The following is a 16,702-nucleotide window of genomic DNA, read 5'->3' as shown; positions in this document are numbered from 1 at the left end:
GTCTACTATCGCGCCTTGATCCCTATGTGATGAACCGTCTGCGAACCCTTGAGACTCTGAACATTGTGTTGAAATGCTGGGGAGACTGATCCAGGGCTATGCCAGAGGTGGCCAGCTTGAGAGTGCCACGGAAGAAACACACACCCGCAGTCTCCTTTGGCCGGAATCGAATGCGGAGGGACGTGTCAGCTCTCTATCACCACCCAGTACTCCATATGGCTCTCCTACGACCCGTGTCTCACCTTTTGATGATCGGATTGGGTTGGAATTGAACGAGTCCAAAGACTTGAGGCTCATTGTTGCCCAGGATGCCTTCGGAACCAACGACCGTCCCTTACTGCTCTATGACACCCACTTTGTGGAGTCAAAGGAGCCCAACTTGGGTCAACGCGCCCCTGTCCCCTCTCCTGCTGCTGCTGGAGCACCTCAGCGTGGAGGCTCTGGGATTCCTATTTTAGGACATGCGAGGAATCGAAGCTCTACCATTTCAGGAGCTTCGGCATCGTGGGCGCGCCCTCACAAGGAGTCGGAACCGACGGACCACCTAGGCAATGTGCTAGACTGTATGTTTGGCGTCAGCAGTGCTGCCAAATCCGGATCCAGCACAAAATTGCACTTCCTCCCAGGCGATCGAAGTCCTGCTAGCGACCTAAGTTCGCGTGCACCAACCTCAAATCTGTCTGGCACGGCGCCTTCTCGTGCTCCGCTCTTGAGAGCAAGGACAGCTACGACGACCGTTAACAACCCGAGTCAAAACAATCCTTCCAGAGAATCTGACCCCGAACCACGGGACGCCGTTCTGATCACTCGTATGTTTTCGGTTACGCTTCCTGAGGCTCAAGATGATTTGAGGCAGCGACGAAGGTCTTCCGCCGATCCCACCACCTCAATCAGTCCGCTGTCGCACGGGCTTGAGAATCAGATGGGTGGCTCCCTCCACAGCAAGAAACCCAAACTCGTAGAGAAAAAGACTCCTGTCTTTGCAATTGGCTTGCTTTTCTACCTGCCTCGCCCTGGCGATGTGCGTTCAAACACGTCGTCGGCGCGCCCTTCATCAAGAGCCTCATTTACGCCGTCGTCGACCCCGAATTCCTATGGATCGGACTCCTTTTCGTCCTGGACATTCCTGAACGCAATTCCCGAGTATTTGTGGTCTAGCGACACCTCCAGTCAGCTAACTGACCGTGGCATTGACATTATTGTGGGAAACTGGGAAGTTATTCTGAGGAGCCTTGCAGTTGTTGAGACGCTAGCACGGTCCGAGATTGGCGAGCTTTTGCAGGAGGTGAATCTGGCGCTGATCACCTCCGCAGCAAAGGCACCAAAAGGTCCTTCCGAACAACGTACCAATCAGCGCAACGTCTATCTTCGGTCTCCAAACAGACTGGCGCAGGTGGCCGAGCTGCAACGCGCCGCCAGGCATACTCTATGGAGAGTGTCATATGCGCTGCGCATTCCGCGGGTGTACACGGGCCTAGGGCTTGATAACGGGGGTCACTGGCTTGACGAAGCACGCTATCTTGTGCGACTCTGCGGAAATAAACAGCAAAACTTTTTTCTTTTCAACCTCTTGACTGCATTTCTTGGAAACCATACTGAATGGCTCGAAAGGCTAGGACCAGACTGGTATCGAAGACAGCTCAGAGTTTTGAATAAGGGGAGGCCTCGACCCACTAACGTGGCCTCTCGAACAGTCATCGTCTGCGAGAACCGATCAATGGCTCGCCGCATCATTTTTCTGCTGGCATCATTTCTGCCCCGGAATGCAATCACGAAGCTTCCCTCTGAGGTCATGTCCCCGCTACTCACGCCTGATATCAGCTCCTCTTCGCCTATCCATAGGATCATCCATGAAGATTCCCTTCGTCGCCATGCTCATAATAAGTCGCGAGATGGAACCGTCACATTCTATCGCCGCGATGGTGCTGGGTTGTCCAGCAGTGTCTCTTCGTCTGAGAGCGCCAGTGGTATCGCTAGAGCCTTCCGCAGAAGTTCTCGGTCGCGAATCTCCAACGCTGAGCTTACCCTGGGCATGAGACAGGTCTCCGTATTTTCTCCGGGAGATAATGGTGGTAGTTTCCACAAGACCAATCCAACTAGCTCGACAGCCACGCCAGGGCTGGGCACACCCGTGCCACACTTTGCGACAAAGGCTGTTGATAGCTACTTTCCTGAAGGCGCCGTCGTGGACAGCGAAGAGACTGGAGCTAGCGCTGATCTTGCTCGAATCTTGAGACGCGACAGCGTGAGTCAATCACAGTCCCATCAATCGAGTATGAACTGGGGATCGTTGATAAGCAACGTGTCTGGACTATGGAACAAGAGGCAGGACTCGACCGCTTCAACAAGTGAGATCACGAGTTCGTTTGACACTGGAAGCCTGAGTGATCGCCGCCGATTCGCCCCTAAATCTGTGCAGATCCATGGGAGACAGGCAAGTCGGTTGGAAGCAATGGTTGACGAAGCCGGTCGGCTTCGAAAGAGTAAGCTGAGTCAAGAGGAAGATTCCACAAGCTTGTACCGACCATCGACGCTCCCGAGCGAGGTGCACCCCCCCCGGCTAACAGTCGACGAGAGGGATGGAGTTGTTGATGTGGACATCAATATTCCTGGGTTTATCGGTTGGAACGAGGGGAAAGGCGCCTCGCCCCCTTCGTGGATGCATCATCGATCCCCCTCTTTTGCGAGTGTGGACGAAGCGGGCTCCATGTACAGCACACATTCACGTCACGCCGATGTCACAGGGTGCAAATCTCCAAATGTTGCCGGTTACCTGAAACGGTTTCATGAAGACTTCATACTACAGGGAGTCAAGCCGTACACCGAGCTTCAAGACGAAATCAGGAAAAGCATGTCAAGAGAACCAACTCCTTCTGATGATATGTCTCGATTGCCTGCAGACACAGAAAACAATGGAGAACAATGGGTTACTGTTTGCACAACACTACTTGCTGACCTACGGAACTTCAGCATTCAGCGTCTGACCCTGAGACGACTGACACAACGAGGTACCGCCGGCGATACTGGTACAGGTGCTCCAAGCCAGTCCGGATCAGACAATGTCCCACATGGTTCCGGAGCATCATCCAGCGCTGAGCTAGGATCGCCAGCGACTCAGCTGGAGCAGTTTGACAGTGAAATAGTCATGGACTTCGATACAACACTTACTGATGCAATCGAACGTGTCCTAAACGAGACAGACCCGGGGAGACAGAAGTCAGGCGCTCCAACCAGGACACATTCTCGGACTGTGTCTACCGCGACGACGTCTTCGGTGAGGTCGCTGCCACTGGAAATATCGGGCTCCGGCAAGGCGAGAGACTGGCGTCACCCAACCACGTTGTCCCAATCAGATTGCCGACAAGTAGTAGTTGGCGCTCTCGAGGAAGTCGTGAAAAGCGTCAATGACGATTTGACCAAGCATAACAGAAGCCGAGATGCCGATGGACATATCAAGATCAATGACGATGCCTTAAATCAAGAAATGAAGCAAGATAACGTGTTACGTGAGGGGGTCAAGAGATGGCTGCTCAATGTTGAAACGAGGAGTGTGTGGTAGGAAAACTGGAGGGATGGACATATTATGAGTGACGATATTCCCCTGCCCACGGCGACGATACCCTTTAGAGCGCATGTATTATTAGTACCTTAGAATTTAGATGAACCTGCGACACGAGGTTGTACCAATCAATAACAACGGCTTTTGACATGAATGAGAAGGGAAAGAATCGAGCCTCTCCCTTGGCCAGGTCAGCAGAAAGACGGAATGTTGATGGAAGCTCATCACGAAGACCGTATGGTAGAGGCTTCATCTCAATGCTTTCGAGGAATTCATGGACTGCTCGACTGCTCAAGAGTTCTCTATACAGACTGCGTTAGAGTGCTGTGTTTCTGATGTCTAGTCTTGCCGCTTTAGTCAACCCAGACCCCACTTAGGGCGGCGTCATCTCCTTCCTTGAGCAGGTTAAGCCGCTAACTACTTGCAGCCTTTTGGTGTCTTGGCAAGCTTGGCCCCAGTTTCCTGTCTCGACGTCGAATCGAGTTTACGGTGCATCTTGTTCTCAATACCTAGTATCACATACTGTTCAACAAATACGGACAGAGGAGCTTGACGATTCATAGAGTTCTCTGTTAAGACATCGAAAACTTTGTCTAGGAGCTCCGATGTGTTGTCGCCTGCGCTCGTGGAGGATGAGTTGGCCACCTCGTCAGAGTTGGCAACTCGATTTGGGACATGAAGACGGCAGTTTAAGAGCCCGAAGTTCCTAGAGCCTCACATTCGACTCAGCGTTCAATATGAATCATACATCAGTGCATCGAAGGACCAGCAGCGGCTCGACCGTCCGAGCCTCTGGGACATCACAAACAGGCTTAGCCTCAGGCTACCAGAATAGCCTAAACACCGTGTCAGTTCGCGCATCGCTCTGGATTCATGACGATGCATTCTCATCGGAGGACGTTCTTATCAACGAAGCCATCCTAGCAGGCTCAGATATCCATGAAGGTGGCTTGATCAAGATCTTCCCGGTTACTGAGGGCTCAGATGTCCGGGATTTTCAGTCGCCCAACAATGAACGGGTCGACTCCAGGCGCAACACTGGCTCTTTAAACGAGACAAGCGACATATCTGGCAGGGACGACTACTACCTTTGTATAACCAAGTTCGCGTCCGCCGAGTTCAAGGCAAAGCAGGCCAACCTACAAGTCTCGATCAAGAGTAATATTGCGACAGCTTTCGGATTTAGACCACGCTCGTATGTCCGCATATTTCCTGCGTCTTTTGAGGATTCTACGGCATCCCATGTGGAATTCAGCTTCAGGGATACGTATCTGGCCAGGTCGGACATGTGGCGGTTGGTTGGACAAGAGTTGGCAGGGACAACCGTTTACGTCGGGCAAAAGATTACCTACTTGGGGAGCATCAAGCTCACAGTCAAGTCTATTCATGTCCGGAATCACAAAGTGCCTACTGCTTTCTTCGCCGGCACCACAATCCCAGTCTTCCGCAGTGAGGCGGCACGGTACGTGCTCTTTATTCAAATGTCCAGCGAAATGTGGGACTTTGATTCCGAGGGAAACGGTGAGATCATGTTCAACCGGGTCATCAATGGCTTCCTACCCGAGCTTTTCAAGAGATGGACCGACCTGGATGTTCGGCACCTGGTCAGCATTGTTCTTTTCGGCCGTCTGGAGTACGACCGCTTCGAACTCGCGCGGAACAAGGATAGGAGGCTAGAAACAGCACCTATCTCAGGATCACCCAACATGACCGCTCGCCAGTATCAGGACTTCTATAGGGTGGTCGTCACCGACATGGCCAGTGCGCAATGGACAACAATTTTGGATGAACTGAAGAAGGATTTTCGTGTGTTCTTGAGAGACATCTCTCTACACACATCGAACACTAAGGAAATTATATCAGAAGATGCCAAAGCACCGCCAACGCGCATTGCTGGCAGACCCAGCGCCGCACTCAAGGGTAACATATTGGAAGCCATCAATATTGCCAGCAGCCAGTTTGCTCATGATTTTGAGGACCGGGATCTAATTCGGACCGGTGTTTCAATCGTGGTGGTCACAGCAGGAACCGGTGTTTTCGAAGTTAACCGAGATCTGTTGAACCTGACCTCGCAGAATCTGACGAACAACGGTGTTGGGATTGACATTGTTTGTCTTTCTAGGATGCCATTACACTCGGTGCCTCTGTTCAAATATCGGACTTCTGGAATGGAGGAGTCATCTCTGTCCTCGGTAGTTGAAGAAGTCACCGTCCCTGAGCACAGGTACGGATCTGGTCCCAGCTTTTTCGATTCCAGCCAGCCCCGCAAGCTCTCCCCGGCACTGTCATCTGCGGCCACAAACAGCACACAGTACTTTGCAAGCTTTATTTCAGGCCGGAGCGAAAGTGCTCAAGGGTGGAGCTACGGCATTCCACAGTGGGTTGACCTCTCGTACTGGTCGGCCGAGGGCGAATCAGCAGAGATCAAGTTTCTGGAGGATGCCCCCAAGGATGTGGATGGTACCTCGAAACGCAAAAAGGGACCTTTCTTACCCCGTGTGAGGATGTATGAGATCCAAATGATGGGGCTTATGGAGTTAGGCATGGCAGACATGACTATCCCATTCATGGCAGAAACGCAAGTATCACTTACGCGTTCTCACAAGCGCGCTGGCTCAAAACGCAGACGAGCAACTGGAAGCAGGAGTCTGTCTCATTCACCCACGCTATCACGCAAGAGCCGTCTCGGCCCAGAGCCCACGCGAATATCCCAGGGGTTGCTGTCATTAAATGCCAAGGCACTCGGAGACATATTCGACCGTATGGATGCATATGACTCGCTACTGTTTCAAACACATTCAACCACAGAGACCAAATCAAAAGCCACCAAGATGACAGGTAGTTTGGTGAGGACTGATACGGCCTCCTCGACCCAACCAAAGAAGCCTCCACAAGAAGAAGCACCCAAATCGGGGTCCGGATTGACAAAGGTATTGACCAACAGATCATTGAATTCGCCTTTCCGACCACAGCTCCCGTCCCTCGCCTCTGCAGATGCTTCAAGTCCTCCGTTAACAACTAAGAAGGCCCGAGAAGTGTCCAAGGTCAACCGGACGCTGAACTATGCTTTGAGAGGCCTGGCTCCACCTGTCCGTGCGATTGCCAGTACCGAAGTCAACATTACCAATGTAGAGGCGCATTCGCCGTTTGGTAATCTTGGCCATTCAAGGCCGAGTGTAGCAACATCGGCTGCTAGCATACGCTCCGTGTCCACGAACAGTGTGCTGGGGGAGAAGCCAAAAGAGAACCTGGCTTCCGTGGAAAGATCCAACTCTCAAATGTCCGCGCGACCAGAAGATACACCGTCAAAGCCAATCTCTATTAATACTCCGTTGCGCAAGATTCAGGACGATCTCCTCTCTGAATCACAGAGATCGAGTTCCACCACCCGCCGAGTCCCAAACCATATGGCTGCTTCGAAAGATGATCTCGGTTATAGCAAAGAGGCTGACAGCGAATCATCACGCTCTTCAGCAAGCGAAGGAGCAGACGACTCGGACAGCGTGGAGCCGGCTGAAAGCCCGTTGGGAACGTCGATCGCCAGCTCGGTCCCGAGAAGTACACTCCCCTACGTACGCAATGTCAACGCGTCAAATCCCTTGAAGCGCCACCCCGAAAGGGAGTCGTTCTTTGGCAGATGGCAGCATCTTTACCCTCGGAAACCACGTGCCGCGACCGTCAAGTGGAAATCTCTGTGCACTCCTGCGTCGGTGCCTCTGACGACCGAGGATTTTCCAACCAAAGATGAACTGGACATGGATTACGACACCGAAAATTACCATGTCATTCTGGCCAATCCGAACGAGATGCTCGAAGAACCCGAGTCGCGCGACATACTCCTCGGGGAGATGTTGGCCCTTAGATTTAGTCATGGGTATCAGCTCGTAGTCGGTCCATCACTGCTCGAGTCTGTTGGCCCTGGAACGTGCGATACGTCGTCGTTCTTCACCCCGAATCTTGTACGGCCCGACGGGTCCTTCATTGTCATGTCAATGGGGAACACGATACAAAAACTGTCCCTTGACGTGAAAAATCGTATTCAAGTGACCAGGTATATTCGGAGACCACCAAGTGTCCAGCCTCCATATCCTCAGGAGATTTCCTATTATCCCAACATAAGGACCATCCTCTCCGAGGCATACAAAATAAGAGATATGCGGTTCAACGGGTTTTCCGAGCAGTACCCCTGGGAAGCGGCGGACAGATACCTGGCTGACTTTAGAAAGCAAAACGATGTCGATGTCAAAGCTCTCCGTTTCTGGCGAGCAAGATTTGTGCTCATTCCAGTCGCGCCACCAGTCAACTCCTGGAGACCCACGCTATCCGAAGCTGAAGAAAGCGAAGAAGAGATTCATTTGCGCGGAATCCGGGCATTGACGCAGATGTGGCAAAAGGCACGATATGTACCGCCAGATGAGAGAAGACCTGCTCATATCCGGTCGACCACCACGAAAGGAAAGGATAGAAACCCGTTGAGGATCAATCTTGAAACCCTCAATCCATCCGAACTCGTGGCGACAGAGCTCGATAAGCTGATCGCCGCTGAAGAGGCTGGCGAGGTACAAACGACACAACTCCTGCCCGAGGCTGAACAGTTTGAGAGGGACTCCTTCAGCCTCCCTAAGCTAGCCCAAGCCTTGCAAGGCGAAAATGGGATTGAGATCAAGACTCGACGGTGGCACTTGCGTCTTTACTACAGTTGCTTCATGGGCGAAGACTTGACGAACTGGCTAGTGCATAACTTTAGGGATATTGACACTCGAGAAGAGGCCGTTGAGCTGGGCAATGATCTTATGAAGGAGAATCTTTTCGAGCACGTCAACAGCAAGCACAACTTCAAAGACGGCAACTACTTTTATTCCATCAAGCCCGAGTTTCGCATCCAGCGAATGGAAGCGAGGCAATCATGGTTTCCTGCAAGCCGACGCTCAGATCGATCGATTCCGCCCACCCCTGCGACCGAGCATCCAACCCGGGAGTTGATTGGGGGCAGGTCACGATCAGGTTCCAATCTCGCCAACCACGGACAAGTTGCCTCTGAGCTGGCCAAGACGCTGGGAGACAAGAAAAGACGAACTGTGACTCTGAGCAAGATGATCCGAATCGATGTCGATACGAGGAAGCGATCCAACAGGCCTGAAATCATCAACTTACATTACGACAGACTTCACAACCCGGAGAACTGCTATCATCTCGAGTTGGCTTGGTTCAATGTCACGTCCAAGTTGGTCGACGACGCCATTGTGAGCTGGTCTACACAAGCTGAGAAGTATGGGTTGAAGCTTGTTGAAGTTCCCATCGCCGAAGCATTCAAGGTCCCTGAGCATGAACCTTTTCGTGCCGCCTACCGCATCAAACTTGCTCTCCAGCCTCCGCGCCGCAGCGTGGTCAGCACCTTGTACTTTACCGCAGTGTCGTTCGGGCCGCAAGCACCCCTGACCCCTGACATGAACTTCTACCAGAAAGCGATACTCAAGCGCTTCAACTTCGTCCTCGACCTCGAAGCGCCCTCGGAGTTTCCAGAGAATGTCGAGATCAAGTACTCCTGGGGAGACCTGGACTATCGCTACACGCAATTCGTCCACCGCTCAGGAGTCGTCCTCGCGCAGATCACCGATGAAGGCGACATCCTCCTCCTGGCAAACAGGCTGTATAATTCTCGTCAAGCGTCGGCAAAAGACTCGTCGTCGAGATTCGACGCCGGCAAGAAAGATCTTACGCCCAATGCCTCCAGCTCCATGCTCCTGCGTCCTCAAACACTCTCTTCGACCCATTCTGCACCGAGCATCGCAGCATCTGGGATCATCGGATTGAATGTACAATCACCTCACGCCGGGCCCTATGCCTCACCACTTATTCGGCCTCTTTCATCGACTCCTGCCGCTCCCAGCCATATGGGCGTAGAGACCACGGCACCAAATGCCAACACATCCATATCGACCGCTGTCCCCCCTCCGCCCATGACACCAAAGGTGACGGCCGACGTCCTGGGCACCCGCCGAGCGCTCATCGCCTCGGGATTCTCGCACTTTGTCACGCCCGAACAGATCAAAGACGACCTCGAAGCCTTTTGCGCCGACAGGGAACGTTTGGACACCTTCTACAAGGAGGTCACCGCAACGTTACCCGCCCAGCATGCCGCTATGAGAGAGCGCGAGCGCGACCGAGAACACGAGAGGTACGGTGGAAACGGGCCACTGGGAGCAAAAGATCGGGGATACAGGACCGCGGGGACGGGTTCGAGCTTGCTCAGGCCCATCAGGGAGCCCGAGTCGGAGACGGGCATTCCCGAATTCAGACTTCCGGACCCGTTGAACATGGGTTTTAGGAAGAAGGATGTGTCTGTTGTTGTATCTGGATCCGCGCCTGGGTCTGGGTCTGGTGCTGGTACTGGTACCGGTGCTGGTACTGGCGCCGGAGCTGGCGGGACAACGAACCCTCGAGACTCGGCATCCTCGTTACTCTCGCCATGATTCTCAGCTTTTTACCTCACCACACCACACCGCTCCCAGTGACGGGACACAAGATAAATGACCAGAAGATAAAGGATCATTCCACGTCACGTTTGCAATCACAGTTCTTTATTTGCTTGTATGCTTGCATGCTCATATGGGGTTGGTGTAATGTGTATATGTATCATGTATCATGTACCATGTAGGCATGTATGTTTAACGTTGTGCTTTATGTTTAAGATAGTGTATATCTATATATCCTGATATGCCTGTTCATGTACCCTGTTCATACACCTACCTACCTACCTACCTACCTACCTACCTACCTACCTACTTATGCGCCTACTCTATGTGTATATGTAGATGTATATAGATGAACACGTAGATATACGTAGATACACACGCGTGTGAGTGTGTGAGTGTGTGAATATATGTTATGTACATATGAATACAACATACCGGATAAAGTACCCAGTACGAGGAACTGGCCCCCTTTCTCGTTCCAACATTGTTGAAAACATTAATTACACATTGTGGACCTAACCTAACCTACATCGGCGCTGTAGATACCACTACCTACGTACCTAGGTACCGACATACACACAGTACGGCGATCATGGCTTCTGTTCTTTTTCTTTTCGGTATAGATAGATAGCCAACAAACTTTTCTTGGGTTACAGAAAAAGGATAGAATATTTCATCGTCATAACATCCTGGTCGGACTCCCGTTCCTGCTCTTGGATCGCCCATTCACACCTGCATCGCCACCGGCCAGGCTCTCTCGACTCTCCGTCCTGACCACCAGTCCTGAGCGATCGATCGGGTTCGGCTTCAGCCTGTCTGGACCGTGCCGCTTGCCCTGGAAAGGCGAGTTCCTGCCCTGTGATGTCGGTCGGCTGGGGTTGGACTTGGAGAAAGCCACGTCAGCTTCGAGGACTGTGCTGTCCTCGTCGGACATGTTGTCCAGCTCAAAGTCGTTGGGGTCGTAGAGCTGCTGTGAGGTCCCTTCCTCAATATCGCGGTCTCGGTCAAGATGGTAAGCGCCTTTGCGGCGACTCAGAAGCGCATGGAGAAACTTCAACGGTGTCCTCAGTTTCGGAGTTGATGACGGTGAGTAAGCAGAGGACGAAGTCGGGGAGGCGGGTCGAAGGGAAAGGTAGATCCTCGAACGCCGTTGACGGCCGCAGAGATAGAATGTCGCAATGATCAAGATGAGGAGGAAGAAGATGAATCCCGGCAGGCGGTGCGGGGTGTCAGAGTTGAAGAGCGTGTCGTGGATGTGGTCCGTTATACTCTGGCTACCGTCATCACTACCACTGGTCTCTTGCAAGTCGGTAGCAGGCCCTCCGGAGTGATGGTCTGGAGCGGCTTGGAGCAAGCCTCCCCCAGGATACTGAAAGTCTTTGGGGATCCCAGGCACATTACTTCCGAATCCAACAGGTAAGTCCCCGTCCGAGGCAGGCGGAATATCTGCAGACGCATACAAAAGCATCTTGCCCATTGTCCAACTGACTTCTGTGGATTTGATTTTGTTCACAGCCTGGAACGGATCGAGGAACCCCTTATCCTCGGCGCCCTCCAGCACTTCCTTGGTGCCGTTATGTGATGAGACGTCCGTGTCTTCAAGTCCGACTCTGGGAATCCCAATGCCATCATGAAGCATATTAATCAGCCAGCTGGCCTTGAAACACACTTCCAGTGCGCTCTTTTCGTCAACTTTGTTGCCCCACATGTTGTCCTCGATACCCTTCCGAATATCCGACCAATCTTGCTCACAGAACTCCTTGACCCTCTTCTGGTAGGTATTAAAGTCGTATGATTTATCCTTATGCGCCATCTCAAAAATCTCGTGAGTAGTGTGCCAGTACTCACTCACGCCGACAAAGTGATTAACATCAAAGTCGATGGCGGGGACATGGACTCCATGCACCAGGCACGGTTCGTCTGGACAGGGTACATCCTTCTCGAGCAGGGGAAATGTCCGCCTGAGACATTCGTCAAAGTTCCCGACGCCTCGCAGATAGTGGTTGGACAGAGAGGGACCATCGTCTGAAATGATGGTGCCGTCGAAGTTTACTCGCAGTCCTGTCGGCAAACATGGATCGGGAACCTCTAGGATCCCATCGATAGCATAGGATTCCTCCAGGTCTTCCACGTATCTCCGTCGTGCCTCGTTGGCGCCAAAACCCAGCCATGTCGTGACAAAGACCTTGTACTCCTGCGGCACCCCATCGATTGTCCGCAGACGTAACAGGGTGAGATCATTGGCGTGTTTCTCTGCTTCTGTGGCATTTGGCGCAAACGCGATCTGTGCGGACGCGCCACCCATGTCTAAAAAGCCGTATGTATGGTGGCCCTTGCCATGATCGTGGTCTTCGGGCTCGTCAAATCCCCCCAGCAGATAATTCGCCGCCGTCCACCCGTACAGCCCTTCTGTCTCGCCGGAAATTACTTGTACATGAACATCGCAGTCTGGTATTGAGAATTTCGTCTCGGATTGGATATAGGAACAGATATTTCGGAGGAGGCTCTTTTGCTGTCTCTCAGGGAGGAGGCGCATGCCCGCGGTCGCGAGCAGAAAAATAGGCGTGTCAGGAACGGCATCTTTGGGGATGTGTTCGAGGGCGTGATCAAGGAGGGGTTTTAGGTGGTCTGGACCGACCAAGTCGGGCGTGTCGCCAAAGGTTGAGACTCCTGGGTGCACCTTTTTCGTCCACTTGTCCTTTGTCTCCAATTCCGGCAACGAATGTAGGGAGGTGTGATCGAGTCGAGCGACCGAGTTGGAGAGCCATCGATATATGTAAATTCTGGTCCCGGACGAGCCAGCATCCAGGACCACGCCGTAACGTTTATCAGGCCCGTCGCCCATCATGAGAATCACTCTTTCATGTTCGGAATTATACAAGGAGTTGAACCAGTCAACTGCAAAAGACTAGTGTAGGGATTAGAGGAATAGCGTGGCAGATAGGTTGTTGAAGCGAGAGGGAAGAGAACAGACACTGTCGATACGATAGAAGATGAAAGCGACGATTTCAGGTTTGAGAATTCATTTATGCACATGTGCATGGCGTTGTTTCGCAAGACAAGACAACAATCAAAGGTTACGTCGACACACGTGATGCATCCGGCTAATATCACCATTTATAGTTAGCGTCATTTATGTCTTTCAGCCTCGTTCAGCCTCGTCGGCCTGATCTATGGAGGCATGAGAAGCAGTGGGCACAATGGTGGGGATATCTCTAGCAGTGGTCTAATCTTTGTTCGGTCAGTACAGAGGCAATATTGCACACGCTGGACCTCTTTAGCTGCATACTTCCTTATACCATACCAGCGAGGTCCACTTCAGAATACCGACAGCAGTCAGGGAAGCACCTGGTCACTCGATGAGACAAGTCCGTCCTCAGACGAATCTTGTCCCTCTAGCAAGAGTATGCGTTGTACTGCTCGCATCCTTGGTCTCGCAAAGGGGTCAAAACTCTGCAAGGAGGGACGGACAATGCAGCTCTCTTTCAGGTAAGCCACGCATGATTCGGGTCTTAACTGAGAAAACACTAAGGGGACTGACTACCCGACCTGTGCTGCCCACCCCTTACTGCGATTGATGGTGCCTTTGGGAGGGATTTCAGCTGCAAGTTGAGCGTTATTCGTCTACCCGGGAAAAGTGACAGATGCATTTCCCGATGAGATTCTCCTGATTCAAAGCAAGCCATCAGTTCGGTTGTGTATGGGGTATGTCCTTTGAATACCAATACCTTACCAAACCCTTACAGGACTGGAGGGCAAAGAGCGGTGAAGGGCTATAGGGAGGCAGCAAACGGGGAAGGCCCCTGGGCCCTGGGGGGACCCTGGGACCCCTAAAAAGATACCGGCGCGGTACCTGCAGAAGCATCCGGGGGGCGTCAACCGCTTGTTTTGACGTCCCATGGCGCCCTCCTTTTCCCTGCATGGTACCTCCCAGCCTTGCATCGGTCGCCACTGGCGGTGTGAGCCCTGAGCAAGTTCATGCGACATGTCAACTTACGACTTGGTTTGACAAAACGCAAGCCGTTGTGTGAGGCGGCGCGGTGCAGGATCTCCTCTTCGGGCCTTCAGCTTCCGTACATGTGAAACCCTGGTTTCCATCCACTACGACTTGGTAGCCAAACGGGAGCGAGGGGGGCAAAAGTTCCCAAGGGAAATAGAGCCTGGAACCAGACATCAAATCAAGCACGGGTCGCAGTCTGGTTGCAGGCAGCAGAGCTGCAGCCTACCGACGTGCGTAGCAGAAGAGCCGCCTTTCTGATGGAATAATAGGTACGAGTCAATAGCAGTCCGTGGATGCTAGCCCAACAATTTAGCTTCAGGGGGCGTTTGTTTCAAGAGTCTCAAGTGGGAAACATGGCCTCTGCGCCTCTCCCGCTCGTTTGCCTGGCGCAAGTGTCAAACCAAGTATTCTGATGGTGTGTGGAAGCGATTGGCCGACACTTGCCCAGTAAAGGCGGGCGATATTCTGAGTCTATCCAAGGCAACAATACTCGTATACAAGCGATCCAGTCCAAAGAATATGGGATGGGCTGGGAGTTCAGGCGGCAAGGGGAAGAAGGGAACGCCCTCCTCGTCCTAAACATACGCGGTACTGTTTCACCATCTCGCGTACCCGACGATTTACTCGTAGCGACTGCCACCAAACGCCTTGAACTGTGCGAGGCGCGAAAAACACCAATCAACTCAGGTAGGGGTGGCCTGAAGATACAAAATATGGAGACTCGTCTATACACACACCATCTGGGCGTTTTTGCCTTTTCGGATTATGCTTGGACTAGGTATGTATTTGTGATCTATATACAGCATACAAATACTCGATCCACAAGGGATACATTTTCCAAGGTTGCCTTTTTGGCAACGAAACATGTGAAGATGTGTGATGATAATCCCTTTCACACACTAACGATTTGGAACCGAGCAAGCAGCCATGATCAGTAGTTCATGCACGTCGCTGGAAGGGGGTTCAGGGCGCCGGCTGGGGTCACACAAGGTCAGAGTCTGGAGTCTTCAGTCTTAGAGGAGAGGAGCATGTCACAGGTGATTCAGTATTGGTTGGGTAAAGGACATCATCCATCCGCAGCCTGTCACCCCTTCTCACTCTCCCTCTATCCCTTCACCCCTTGTGCGAGTACAGACTCGCCCAGTCCGAAGGTCTTACCCGTCACGCGGATTCAGCGGCTTCTACCTTCCAAGTGACCATAACTATCGAGTACAGCCCGCCAACATGATGGTGACGATGATGATGATAATGCCAAAAACCAATCCATTCCCGCACGGACCCGATACTAAGATCTGATTAATCCTGACCAACAACTCCAACAACAGAAATGAGCCATGTGCTCCCGTTCTCGGGGGCCCCCTGCACCCTTGCATCTTCTCCTCCCTTCTAGGGTCTAGACGACCTATCACCGGAGTTCACGGCCTCGCAAGCGAGCCAACGGCAACGAACGGGTTCGACGGACATCCAATCATTCTTGGTGTCGCCCCCTCACCCCTCCATCGTCGATGCAGCCGCTGACGATGGCCTGCATGTGCTTGGGACAGGGAGAGCAAATGGGATTGAGGGGCGTAGGTGGGAAGTGGGAAAAACCGCTCATTCATCGACGGTTCTACTCGCTCGTAAGGAATGATTCCGTGCTTTTCTTGAAAGGTTGCTCCGTAGTGTCTCCGTCTCTGATCCGGCTGAAAGATTGAGAGACAGAGACACAGACAAAGAGAGAGAGAGAGGGCGTCCTCGGTAGCATTTGGAGTGCCTTTGGATCACTAAGCGCCCCGATGTTTCTTTTCTTGTTCACCCGCACCTCCATTACGAGGACAGAGGACACAGGACGGACGGTACAAGGGGCCAACACGAACACACCTCGATACGCCCCTACCTCTCTACCTAGCAGTAACCATTGACTAACCAACTGGGCAAAGGAAGCAAAAGAAGCAAAGTCTCGTTGCTTTTTTTCCATCCAGTTTTTGCCGCCCTCGAGGACACCCTCTCCGGATCATGTGCCTCAGTGCCTCGCCAGCACCAGCCCTCGATGGCGATGGCGATAGCGATGGCGGCTTCTAGCCAGGCTTTTTCCAAGTCCAAGCATGTGTGTGTGTGTGTATCCAGCCAGCCAGCCAGCCCGCCCAGCTTGCCAGATACCAGATAGAGTTTCTCCGGCCGTGGTATTGACGCTGGTATTTGACTTTACAAAAACCACCACTTTACCGAGTACATACCTGGAAGATATAGAGCCTTCACACCTCGGGCACCAGACTCGGGCAAGTCTTTCACTGTGTGTGTGTATGTGCTAACTACAAGGTACTCGCCCTTCACTGCCTCTAGACGCCCGTGGCGACCACGCCCAAGAATCTGTAATCCGACGCCTATCACAGTGTACTCGTACTTGTACTCGTAGTGGCTGTGCCTAGCCTTTGTGGCTTTTATCCCGAGTACGTCGTTAGACACCCAGTTTTCCTCTTTTCGCCACCAGATATCCTCGCCGCAGTATTCTGCCTTGATTTTGGCTTGTTCTTTGAGAAGTGCATGTGCTTGTGTTGAAAACTGCTGCCTGATCCGTGAGGCAATTATTCTTCTCAGGCCAGCAGTGCCACAGTCTGTTTGTCGCAATGTTTGCGGGCGTGTTTGAGTGTGTGTGGATAACGCGCGTTCTTTTGGTTTTGGCCTGGC

General features: G+C 52.4%; 2 protein-coding genes across 2 annotated transcripts; one reads left to right on the top strand and one right to left on the bottom strand.

The window, feature by feature from the left end:
• Positions 1 to 73: 73 nt before the first annotated feature.
• On the top strand, positions 74 to 10,032 carry AYO20_00007 (hypothetical protein; the record flags this gene model as incomplete). Its single annotated transcript, XM_022638318.1, has 2 exons — positions 74 to 3,506; positions 4,313 to 10,032. 2 exons carry the CDS (start codon positions 74 to 76, stop codon positions 10,030 to 10,032), a joined length of 9,153 nt encoding a protein of 3,050 aa, XP_022505283.1.
• A 682-nt stretch (positions 10,033 to 10,714) lies between these two features.
• Positions 10,715 to 12,880, bottom strand: AYO20_00006 (hypothetical protein; the record flags this gene model as incomplete). The annotated part of the gene is made up of 1 exon (XM_022638317.1): positions 10,715 to 12,880. The coding sequence occupies one exon, from the start codon at positions 12,878 to 12,880 to the stop codon at positions 10,715 to 10,717; it is 2,166 nt and encodes a 721-aa protein (XP_022505282.1).
• Positions 12,881 to 16,702: the final 3,822 nt, after the last annotated feature.

This window comes from Fonsecaea nubica, assembly GCF_001646965.1.
Source record: "Fonsecaea nubica strain CBS 269.64 chromosome Unknown Scaff1, whole genome shotgun sequence".
In the NCBI taxonomy this organism is placed as follows: Eukaryota; Fungi; Ascomycota; class Eurotiomycetes; order Chaetothyriales; family Herpotrichiellaceae; genus Fonsecaea; species Fonsecaea nubica.
The sequence above is the reverse complement of the archived record's forward strand: the minus strand, read 5'-3'. Positions and strand labels throughout refer to the sequence as shown.